General features: G+C 32.5%; 1 protein-coding gene across 1 annotated transcript in view; it reads left to right on the top strand.

Moving 5' to 3' along the window:
* Nucleotides 1-12,964, top strand: part of Impbeta11 (importin beta11) — a 125,554-nt gene extending 112,590 nt beyond the window's left edge. The window contains exons 24-26 of the mRNA XM_085815924.1: nt 1,031-1,120; nt 11,554-11,632; nt 12,676-12,964. Coding sequence (XP_085672050.1) covers nt 1,031-1,120; nt 11,554-11,632; nt 12,676-12,837 — 331 coding nt within the window. The 3' untranslated portion in view covers nt 12,838-12,964. The remainder of the gene's footprint in view (nt 1-1,030; nt 1,121-11,553; nt 11,633-12,675) is intronic.
* Nucleotides 12,965-13,181: the final 217 nt, after the last annotated feature.

Genomic DNA, 13,181 nt, shown 5'->3' with positions numbered 1-13,181 from the left:
ATTTTGCAGCATATTGCGCAAAAAAATTATTTAGACCAAATTGGTCTTACGGTATTGTACTAACTACCTTGCTTGTTAATTTTATTATTATTATATATATATATTGCAATAAGAATATTCTTTTTTAGAGCCCTGTTAGTCTCGATCTTCACATTTTTGTCCATATCACTTTTCAAGTGAAAGAATGTTGCCACTAAATGCGATCACCATGCATTACTTTTTTAAAAAAATTATCTAGTGCATATAAAAACATGTATGGCAACACAAATAAAAGGGTATTGCCACTGAATGCTGTCATCATGTATTTCTAAAGATGCATGATGATATACATGAGGATTTCTAAAGATACATGATGAATATGATATTTAGTTAGCAAATTTAAGTCATGAAATGTTAACAATAAAGAGGGGGGAAATGGTTTTTATTTTTTTACCGTTTTTTCCCCGCTTTTAAACAAGCCATTTTAAAAAGAAAACTGAATTTTGATTTGATGAACTGAGAAAAGACTGGAAAAAAGTGTACATAAAAATGTATGCCAGCACTTAACACTGCATCAGAAATTCTTAGCATAAGTTTCTGTGCTGCTTATGAGCGAAGAAACTGATGCTTAACAATAAAGCTAAAAAGTCAAAAAGGAATGGATTAGCAGGAATCAGCACAAGAGCTTACTAGTAGACTGCGAGCTCAGCGACAACATAAAAAAAATTGATAAAAAAATAAGATTTGAATCCTTTCAGTTTTTGTTGTTGTTGTTGTTTGTGTGTGCATGTATTATGATGTCTAAATTTGGTGGCATTTTCCTCTTGTTGCTTTATTTGCTGGTAAAATTGATAAGTACTACTTTTTTTAAAAAAATATGAACAAGGCTATATTTTATGAATTAAATAGTTATTAATAATTAAATAGTTAAAATGGTTTAGCACGTGATTAATTGCCTTTCTTGATCTTATGTCTTTTCTTCTTTAATTTTTGAAATTTTTTCACCTTTTAAAATTTAAAGAAATGTATAAAACTACTTTTTTTTTTTTAGCGTTGTCCTTGATCGAATATGCGGGATACTTTTAGCTGTTATTGAAGTTTTGAATGATATAACTAAATGTGACAGTGATACTTCAGCAGAGTAAGTGATTTTTTTTATTGTCTCAATCAGAAATACTTTCATCATTGTTGAAATAACTTCCCCCCCCCAATTCAGTTATAAATTGAAAATGTTTCAGATATCTGGATTTATCTAAATGTGATGAATAATAATAATAATAATAATATAATTAGGCTTACCATATTTTTTAAGGTCCAAAAAAATATGTCCTGGGTTGGAACCATTAACTCAGGACATATAACCCAGAATATATTTTTGAAATTATTTAAAAGGCTTAGCAGTTTACTGAAATATTAAACTTTTTTATTCAATAGTAATTTTTACTAGACATGTCTTTTTTCAGAATGGTTTGTTTGTTTTAATTACATCATAAAATCCACAACAAGAAAGTTCTGAATTAATTTTAACATTTAGCAGATGTTTAACAGTAGATACTGAAAACCTACCCCTTTCTACAAGCCAAATATTCCTCATAATTGAAAAAAACTCTCTCATTTGAAGAAGACGTCCTAGGCAAAGACTTTGCATACTCGCCATTTAAAAAATATTGCAACTTGAAATATGTCTTTGGAAATGCTTTAAAAATTATTTTCCACTTCTCTTCAGAAGTATCTGATGCTTTTTCAGAGTCTGATCTACAACCTACTCTTTGGTTTTGAATTATATGGTTCAACAATGTACATTCATCAAATAAGTCATCAATATTTATAGAATCTTTTATAATTTCATTAACAACCTGTGCACTCTCTTTTAAATCAGACCAGGTAATTTCAGTTCATAAATTTATCCATTGAAACTTACTAACTTTATCAAAACTGGTTCTCCACATTTCAAAGTATCGAATACTAGAATTATAAAAATTGTCTACGCTTGAGAAGAATTTTTGTTCCTGAACATCATTATTTTCTTTTAGAGTGCGTAGCAATTCTTTGCCACAAGATGGTATAAATTTGTGATTTTTTCTTTTCTGAAGTTGACAAATTACACTGGTTATCATAAATTAAGGAAAAATCACAAAAATCACGATTACTGAAAAAGTTACATGTAGAATATAATGAAACTTACCCACAATATACAACATATAGTAAGGTATGAAATAACATAAAAAGAAATTACCAAACAAATCTCTTTGCATCTCTTTCACAAATGTGGTAGTATAGAAATTAGCACATGTATAAAATAAACAAATCGAAGGTGTCAGTTTGCTATAGGAAAAGTACCTTCAATATAGAATATGATCGCCTCTAGAAGCAATACAGCACATACAGCGATGTGTGATGCTTTCAATTATGCGGTCTATCAGTGCCATACGAAGCAAGAGCCATTGCTCTTGTAAAGCAGTTTCAAGCACAACAAGGGTTTGAGAGAGCAGCTAGACGTCTTCCTAAAGCATCCCAAACGTGCTCGATAGGATTTAAGTCCAGGGATTGAGCTGGCCTCTCCATGCGCATAATTGTTTCCTGTTGAAGATAATCATCTACGATGCGAGCCTTGTGTAGTCTTGCGTTGTCCTCCTGTAACAGGAAAGCATCACCTATTGCCCCAGCGTATGGGTGCACATAAACATCAAGGATGTCATCTCTGTAAATCTGAGCATTCACGGTTCCCCTTGGAAAGACATGGAGGTCTGTACGTCCACCCTATGAGATGCTACCCCAAACACAGACACTGCCCCTTCTGTATGCATCTCTTTCACGAATGTTTGACGGATTATAATGGGTTCTAAGTTCTCTCCATATCAAATAACGCCTACTACCGCTTTCTAGACTAAACCTGGACTCATCCATAAAGAGAACTGCCCTCCATTGATCAGGCGTCCAGTGGACGTGTTGTCGGACCCACTGAAAATGGTCCCTCCTATGCCGTGACATGAGTGGCACACAAATGGCTGGTCGCCTCGCATACAGACCACCTTCATGAAGCCTTCCACACACAGTTGACATTGACACGAACCTTCCGGTGGCTGCAGCAAGGGAGGATCTCAGAAGAGTCGGAGTAGCGGTTCTATTCCTGAGTGTGCATAATATCAAATATCGGTCATCAGCGCTCGTTGTAGCTGTTGGCTGTCCTCGGCTGAACCTCCTAGATGCCGAATCTGTAATTTGAAATTGCCTCAAGTCTATGAACCACAGAAGGACTAACATTTAGCCATATGGCCACTTCTGTTTGACTTTGTCCTACTTCTAGTCTCCCAATGGCTCTTCATCGCAGTTCTGCAGGCAAATGATGCCTGGAGGTCATTGTTACGAATTGGCTATCTCAGATTTCTGATGTCTCGGTCACAGTGAAATATGTGGGCTTGCTCTCAAACGTGGACTTTTATGGTCCTCGCAGATGACGTATTCCGAAAGCAGCACCACTAATTTGCATATCGCAGTTTTACTCAGCTACTCTTACTTGGCAACATATTCAAATTTTACACGGTTTGCCTTATTTTTGAGGGAGTTATCGCTATTTTTGTGATTTTTCCTTAATTTATGATAACCAATGTAATTCAGAATATGTCTGAAATGCTTCTGTTGCTGTGATAGAATTAGCTTCCAGTTTCAGAACTATATCATTAAATAACTGTAGAGTACCATATAAAAATTTCAAATACAGTTCACTTTCTAGATTTAAAAAAAAAATCAAATAATAATAATTTTGGGCATTTGTCACAAGATAGAAAGTATGATTTTAGGCCATCAAAAATGGAAAGAATTATATCTATTGCAGGTAACAAACTAAGAAACCTTGTGCTATGAGATAATACCTTTTTGTAATCTGTTTCCACAAATTCACAGAACTCTTTTAAGTTTCGTTACTCTTACTCTGTATATATGTGAAAATATTTGTAATTTTTTATAACAATAACTTCTATGTTCAAGGTTAGAGAATCATATGCTATTTATACTAAATTATGTACAATGTGGGCTAAACAACCAATTCCTAAAATAAGTTTATCTTAATCTTTTTGAACTTTTCTGAGCACATTTTTCATTCCCCTTTCTCTTCACACCACCAACATTACTGTTAGTGTTATCAGCAGTATAACAAACCAACTTTTCTTCAAGTTTATATTTTTTCAAGCACTGCAAAAGATACTGAGTCAAAATTTTAGCAGTTTCATCTGACACTTCATTGAAATTTAATAGCTTAACTTGAATTCCCTCCTGCAGGTTGAAATATCTTACAACAATCGGAACAAGTTTTACTTCACTTCTGTTTGAGCTATCCATCGTTACTGTTACATAATTAACATTTTCCAAAGAACGCAATACATTATCAAATACATATGGTGAAATAACTTTGACAATAATTGCGTCTGTTTTTGTTCTAGCAGAGGAAAATTTTGGGTCATATAACTTTTTAACCAGTTTAGATGTGCAGTCTGATGTTTTGAAACTGAGTACATGTCTAGCAGTATGGTATGAAAATGAAGCTTCTTTAGCAGCACACTCAAGATCATTGTGATTGTTATAACTATCTTTGGCTTTAAAAAAATCTATTATGTTTGCTGAAGTAGTAGCATTAATAGCACTCCTCGTATGTTTAGCTGTTTTCACATGGTCTTCAATATCACCCTTTCCTTTATGTCCAACAGAAAATTCTCCAGTACATAGTGTGCAATAAACACGTTCATTGCTACTGTCATTACATAATTTAAAAAAAATGTGTATTCCTGTTAAAGGTTAACATTAAATACACATTTTCTTTTGTCCATTGTTATGATGAGACAAAAAAAGGAATAGAGATAAAATTATCAAAGCCATTTAAGTGAGTTATTTCATACATGAAAACAACATAAACACCTTGCCCCTGTTATGTTGCCAAATAACTAAGTAAAAGGTGGCAGGATGTTAGCCATGCCTCCATCAAAATCGACAGTGCTTGCCCCAAGGTCGGCTGAGAAATGCATGGCGGTAAGAGAATTTTAAAAACACGATATCAAACATATAGGTCTAAAATTTTTTTTAACATCTCACCAGTCATTAACTTCTTAAATCCTGGACATTTTTGCAACCCTGGACAACACTAAAAAACCAGAACTCTCTGGGGTAAACCAGAATGTATGGTAAGCCTAAATATAATATTTGTTATGAAATCCACTTATGAAATGTTAATTCTGATTTTGCAGTTGCTAAGTTTAAATCTTAGCTAAGCCAAGAATAATATTGAAAGCTGAAGTCTTTCATATAACAAAATATTTGATAAAAAAATTGCTGCAAAACCACTGCTGATTGCATTCTAAACATTGAGCCCAAACCAAAATTTGCTGCAAAAATTTGATATTTTTTAAATTTTATGTAAAAATAATGTCATTAAATTATGTACTTATTCTAAAGTATGAAAGCAGTGATACAGTAAGCACTACTTAATGTGATAACATTTGACCATGATTATTTTGATAACATTAAGCAATGAGAAAAATATCCTTCAAAATATCAATTTAATTTAACTAATTTAATATAAATATAATTAACATATGAATTGTTTGTAATATTTGTACAAATTATTTGATCAATATTATACAGCTAATACTTCTAGGACATCTGTCATCTGAACATTTGTAGGAAATTCACCAATTTGATGATGTTCAGAAAATTTATTGCATGATGTGCTTGGACTTGTTTAGCAACTTTTATTTATTTATTTATTTAAATGTATGTACACTTGAGCTAAATTCCATGAAGTTCATGTTTTTCAACTTTCTCTATTTCATCACTTATTAAAAGATTGGTTTGCTTATAACTTGTTTTTTCTGAGTTGTGAAGACCTGTTCAGAAAATGCAGAACATCAAGAAAGCTAGTTTTCTTGTATTTCTGTCCATATGGTCTGTGCTGTAAAGGACTCATTTATGGAGATAATGTTCTTAAATCACTGTGTTATTCCCTTGATTGTATTAAGAGTGATATTTATATTATGAGTTGTGGATTTGTCAGTAAGAAAAAGGATACCATTCTTCAGTTTTTGTTATCCAATTTCAGAAGCCATTCATTAAAAATTGTAATGTATTCTATGTATTTGAATTATATTTATAGTCCACTAGTAGTTTTCATTCCTTTGAAATATCAGGGATATTTTTCTTTTCCCGATTACTAATAATTTTCTTTTTTTGTGAACACATACTTATGCAGCATAAAATGGTCACAAGATCTTTCAATATTTTACTCTTTAATATGCAATAGTACAGACCTGTTTCATCGACATTATGTTTTAAGTTCAGTAATAGACAATTTAGGCTGTTCGTTTTACTACCATTAATTCTGCAGTAGATATATCACCATCTTCTGTTTCACCATAAATGCATTTGTAAAGCATGTTTTCTGCTTTCTTTTTTCAGCTGGACCAGCCATCTATAAAATAATTTTTCTCAGTATTTTTGGTTAATTTTTCAGCTTTCTGCCACATCAGTAAATAACTGAGTGTCATTTCTTTAGTTGAACATTTATAAACCATTTTCTTTCTCAACACTGTGATCCACCTTGATATGCATCCATTTTATTCTTTCATTTCGATTTTGCTCTGTTTTGCAGAAAACGTCTTATTAATTCTTCAAAATATTGCATAAGAAGGGTTGAATACTGAACTTAAGAGCAGTATTCTGTTTACTCATTTTTAGAAGTTTAACCATAAAAATTTAACAAGTTGACTTTATTTTTCAGATTTAGATCATTATGCCTTTTGTGTGACTCCATGTTAAAAATGACTAAACCAAATAAAATAATTGGTGTAACAAACAAGATATTCATGAAAGAGTAAAACTCAAAATAAGCAGCGATATTTAGGTGCCAAAAAACAAGGTGATCTATAGTTTTGCTCTGTTAAACAATTCAGTCCAGTTGATCTTTCTCAAATCTATAATACAAACGAACAAAGTTGTACAAAGTTGCCTTAAATGAAAATTAAGTTCTTGGTGACACAGCTCTGTCATTGGGCAATATCTGTATGTTATTTTAACATTATGTGATAATTTTACTTCAGTTTATAAAGTTTATTGTATTTGGTTAACATAATCAACTCGTTGATCACAATGAGCTGTGTATTTTCTAGTCCTTTAGTATACATACGCCTGGACTTCAACAAATCAATAACAGTATTTGAATGGTAGCATTAACCGCAATCGCATTAAGTGACACCTACTGTACTAAATCATGTGTTTAAAATAGATAAATATCCAACTAACATTTAAAAGAAATATATAAGAAATGAAACTCGGGCATCTGGAATTCGGGAAAAAAGTTAAGTTGAATTCAGTAAGTAATAAAATATTTTATATTTATTCAGTATATCATATTGTTTCTCACTCGTTTTTCTTCTAAGTTGAAAATTTTATTTTATGCCATAAAGCTGTCAATTAATATAGTAAATCTAAATCAATGTTTTTAAAACTGAAATTAAAACTTTATCAGTTTTTAGTTTCTGATTTCACCAAAATGTTTGTAACATTGCCCCCTTCTCAAGGACTGCACATCCTAAACTGGAAGTTATACTTAAAACTAAGGAAAATCAATAATTGGATACTAAATGCAATACTAAAATAATTTCAGTAAATTGCATACAACTAATAAAATACTAAATCAATAAATAAAGGCATGAATTTACAAATTTATACACACATAGGACAATGGTCTTAGTATTCTTGTTATAGTAGATACACTGTAGGGACTGAAATTGAAACTTTAAGCAGTTTTAGTTTCTGATTGCTTCCAGATATTTTCTGATACTTTTTCTAAATGCAGAATTTCAAAAAATGGGCTAAATTTTATTCTTGAATGTTTGTCTTAAATGCATGTACTGCTCTAATTTTTTAAATATAGCAAAGTATACTTTAAAATGGAATTCTAGTCTAATTAGCTGTTGTCTAGAAAAAATAGTAACAGCAAGCAAAACAAATTTATGGTAATTTTCTTTGGCTTATATATATGAAAGCTGATCCCCAAATGTTGAAACATCATCATAAAGTTACTGATGGAAAAGTTATGTGGCATTCTATGGATTAGATAATTTAATATATCATTTGCAGCCTGCTAATGCTTTTTGCTGTATATGTTTGAAAATGATATCTTTTGAATTTATCATGGTATGTAGGCAATTCTTATTTTTTTATCTCCTGGAGCTAATTATGGGAAGAATAGTGCAGGCAAGTTTTGCTAACAACAATCTCTCTCCATTGTATTTGTCTTTCATTTTTATTAAATATCAAGGAATTACTGCTGAATTATCAAAGTGAGTGGACTTTTCCTCTTTATATTCTTTCTGTATTTATTACAGATGAGAAGTAACTATCAAATTTTCAAAAAGCAATTTGCATATTAACAGTATTGCTACTTATTTTTAAATGAATGTTTATTTTTATATATTTATTTCATGCTCATCTTTAATCTGCAGTCAGCCATAAAAACGTGGAAGTGTAGTATCTTTTTCAAAGTTGCACATTATAATGGGAAAGATATTTATTACTATGACCATGGTAAGGGGCTAGCTTGTCATAGTGAACAACTTTAAACTTAGAATTTGATGAGTTATGGATCTGAACTGTGATATTGCTTAACCTGTTTAGGACTGTCTCAGGGTGATGGTAGTTTAGGAGAAAGTCCTTTCCTCGAATCCCACAACCACACCTCATCTCCTTTGTCGAATTGATATCCTGTAGCTTTCGTGTCATATCGGGTCTTCATCTTCTCTGTCTCCAAGTTGACTTGCTATCATGTAAAACTGTGCCTCACTTCAAACCATGCCTGGAAAACCTGAATATACTTCTCAGGTGATGAAGACACATCCAGAGGATGACCAATGACCAAACAACAAACACATTGCAAGGCAGATGAAGATCACAGCTGAAGAGCATCTGGGATAGGGAATAGGAGGTTGTTTTGAAGACACAATACAAAAGTCCTATAAAAACAGAGGTAGCTTCTGTCCCAGTCCTTATGGTTTCTGAAAACCAAAAGGAGGGAGAGATTATTAAGGATGGTTCAATTAAACCTCTCTACCATGCCATCTGACTGTGGATGTAAAGGTGTGTTTTAGGTTCTATCAGAGCTGACATGTTTACAGAGTTCTTTAATTACAACTAAAATAAAATTTCTTCCGTGATTGAAATGTAACTGAAGAAGCACTACTCCAAACCTGAAAATCCAATGCAAGTTTCAGCTTGAATGTTCTTCCTGCTGTTACTTGCACCTCAGGTGACCCTAATAAGGGGATATCAGATGCTGAATGTAAGTGAAGTGATCCATTTGGGAAACTGCAGATGTAAGTAGAAAAATTTGAAGCCCTTGCCTCTATGCAATATACAGTGCTGTAAGAATAATAATCAGTATATACAAAATTAGCAGTTAATACAAAGTGGTAGTCTCTTTGTATTGTTTAATAATCTACACTATCTGCCCAAAAGTATCTGGCACCAAGTGGTATGGACTTGGAGAATCCTAAGGCATATATTAATATGGTATCAGTCTCTCTTTTTGCATTGATGACATCCTGCCCACATGTGGGGAGACTTTCCTCTAGTTTTCGATAGGTGCCCATAGGATTTGACTTCCAGGTGTCCATCACATCTGAAGTGAGTGATGACAGTCGGTTTGGCTGGTTACGCAATCTGCATTCTAATTTGTCCTCATTGTGTTCTTTGGGATTTATATCGGGACTGTGAGAAAGCCAGTCAGGTTTTTGAACACCCATTTCGTCAAACCATGGCTGTGCTAGTTTCAATAGGTGAATGGAGCAGTTATCCTGCTGGAAGAGAAATGGGCCTTCCCTGAAATATTGCCGTGAAGTTGGGAGGGCAGCTTTGTCCAGAATGTCCATATACATCTTCTACCCATATTTCCAAATAATGGAACTAAGGGAGCCAGGCCAAACGATGAAAAACACCCCACACCATGATGCTGCCTGCCCGCACCAAACTTTACAGTTGGCACAATGCAGTCACTTAAGGGGCACTCGCTGGTCGTCTGCCAAACCTAAATGCATCCATCAGATTGCCAGATTGTAAAGTGAAATTCGTCACTGCAAGGAAAATTTTTCCACATGACCACAGTCCAATGATGGTGAGCTTTGCATCATTGCAATCCACACTTCATATTCTGGGTAGGGATGTTCATCTTGTGAGTGGCTGCATGACCATATAGACCAATCTCAGTTCCCCCCCCCCAACTTTTGGCAAATAGTCCTGCTGGTACCACTAACATATGATGAACTCCTGAGTGATTTCAACCAACGAGGACTTGCGATTTTGTTTCACTGCCCTTTCCAAAGTTCTACAGCTGCATTCATTAATTTATTTGGCCCGCCACTTCGTTTTTCTGCAGTTTCACTGCTTTCATGTATCCATTTAACAATTGCATCCTTCACAGTGAATTTAGACTTCTGTAGAATGAACAAAATTTCACAAACTGATCTCCCTCAAAGGTGGCATCCTACTATACTGCCATGATCAAAGTCTCTAAGCGCTAAGCTCCTTCGATTTGCTCGTTGTCTGATGAAATAAGACCTGAGAAACCACTACCAACAGTTTTATAGCTTTCGGATATGCATTAAATTACATATCTGTCAGATTCTCTTCTCTGGGGGGGGGGGTTGTCCAAACACTTCTGGCCAGATAGAGTATTTCCTACTAGTGTGGTTGTATTATTTAACAATCTACTTTCCATTGGTTAATTAATATTATTCAGTAATCTAACTTCCTGGTAATATTGCTGTTGAATTAACTTTTCACTAATCTGGATGTGTAATATCCTAACAAATTTCCATTAGGGGGAAAAAAAAAAAACAGCGATGATAACCTTCCCATTAGATATAGATTCCAATAGATATCTATTCTGTAGTCAAATTATCTAATCCAGTCTGCTATATTGCTTACTATTCATTATGCACAACTTAATATGTATTCAGGAATGAATGAAATTCTTGTTTAAAATGTACGTGATATTTGTGTGATAATGTTTATAAGCCTATTGTTTAGATAATGTTTATAAGCCTATTGTTTATCAAGTTTATATATTACAAATTACTTAATTTGGGAAATATTTCACAAAATAATTCCATATGTAGACACTTGCCTTTACCTGTAGTACGAACTATGTTAATAATTCTCCTCTTCCATATGGAATTTTTCAATTAGAAGAGGTAAATGTTTGTTGAGTAAGTGGCTATCTCTATTGCATCAAAAATAACATATGAAACAAAATTATCATATCTTTTTTAAACATCACCAAAATATTTAATGTATTCTACAGTATTGTATTATATCTCAATTTGTCTGGGAGAAAATAATAAGTGTCATAATAACTGAATGCGACTTTTTGAAAGCTGAAACTGAGCTATTTTCTGAATTATGTGAATTACAATCCAAATTATCAGCTTACCTCACTGAAGAAAAAGAAATTAAATGTTTATAAATAGCCTTATGAATTGTATTTTAATTCTTATAGTAAACATTCTTACTGACTTGCTCTATTTAATGTAGCCTATTAGTAATGAGGCCTGATGAATTTGATACAGCTGATGAAGATATCGAAACCGAGCACGATAAGAGGAAACGAGAGGTATATTGAACATCTCTATATTATTTATTAATTTAATTTGTATCTTTTCAATCTCATACAGATAATTGGATTCTTTTTATAATTTTAATTTCAGATTATTCTTAATTAATTTTCTCAAAAATTAATAATGGTATGAATTATATTTAATTAGTTAAAAATGTGTAGCATGTGTTGCAGCTTTAAAATTTTCTCAAATTATAAGCAGCTTAAATATTAATGTAATGTTGATATTAATACATTTACCTCATATGTGCATATGTCAGTAAGAATTTTAGAAAACATTTAAAATTGTTAGTCAGTTAATTATCTATAATATGAGTAACAAATAGTATGTAAGAGTGTGGGAGCAGTGTTCACTTTTTTTCTGAAATAAGCACTTTAACTCAGGTGTCATTTAAGTAATAAATATAAAATTTCACTTTATGTTTGTAAATTAAGGTTTCATTCTTTTATAGAAAGAGGAGGTTACTTTTTGATTATTGTCATCTCCACCAAAAAGCTATAAAAATGTACTGATATAATGCATCAAAGGTGTTTATTATGTCACCAAAACGTCTTTATGTGACAACACTGGTAGGTGCATAGCATCACCCTCAGATGGCTTTCCATTTCTCTAGACATTTTACTAGAGTGACTGCAGATTATGATTCCTCCCATAAAAATTTCAGCAGTTTAGTATTGTTGTGGACTGCAATTTTCACCTTGTTTTTCACCTGCAATTTTCACCTTGTTGGCAAAATCTTGGACCTAGCTTTTTTGCATGCATAAACTGTAATGTGTTTGAGTTAGAGGCAATACACTTCCTTTTTCCTTCTCATTTTAGGATTTTAGTGCCAAGTTTATGCCGTGCTCTGATTCCCCCCCCTTTTAAATAAATTCACTGCGTATATGGGGAGAAAAGTGGTGCAAAAAATTAAGAAGTGTTTGTCTTGAACTGAAAAACAGTAGTGTAAAAAGGAATGGCTCTGATGTGTTATTGAAAGAGATGTAAACATACTCAAACAAACATTTAGGGATGCAACATTAAATTTGTTTTATTTCAGCTTTCTAGGATAGATCCAGTATATACAGTTGTGTTAAGAGACTATCTTTACAATCAAGTTATGGCACTTCAGCAGTCTGTAGGAGCTACAAAATTCCAAGACCTCATGTCCACTGTTGATGTTGAAACTATGCAACAACTTCGAGAATACCTTGAAAACTGAGAAAATGTGTTATTCATTTGAAATGTTCTTATGCATGTGAGATAGAATGAACTGTAAATAATGAATGCATGAATAAGATTGTATGAAAAGTGAGGAATTGAAATAAAAATTACATTTATATACACAGTGTAAGTTTTTTAGTGTAAAATTTAGTAAGTTATGTCATGTAGAAGTGTTCATATTCCTTTTAATATATATATATATATATTGTTTCAAATTACCTGTTTTTTTATATTTTTAACTGTGTTTAAAGATTGAGAAACTGTAAGTAAATGGAAAGAGGGGAAAACCTTGTTACTTTAGAATATCAAAATTAATCAATAATTAATTGTTTAATAAAATGC

The sequence above is a fragment of the Stegodyphus dumicola genome, chromosome 4 (assembly GCF_044657685.1).
Source record: "Stegodyphus dumicola isolate Sdum_Otavi_A_Nest chromosome 4, ASM4465768v1".
Classification (NCBI taxonomy): Eukaryota; Metazoa; Arthropoda; class Arachnida; order Araneae; family Eresidae; genus Stegodyphus; species Stegodyphus dumicola.
Note: the sequence above shows the minus strand (reverse complement) of the source record. Positions and strands in the feature narration are given on the sequence as shown.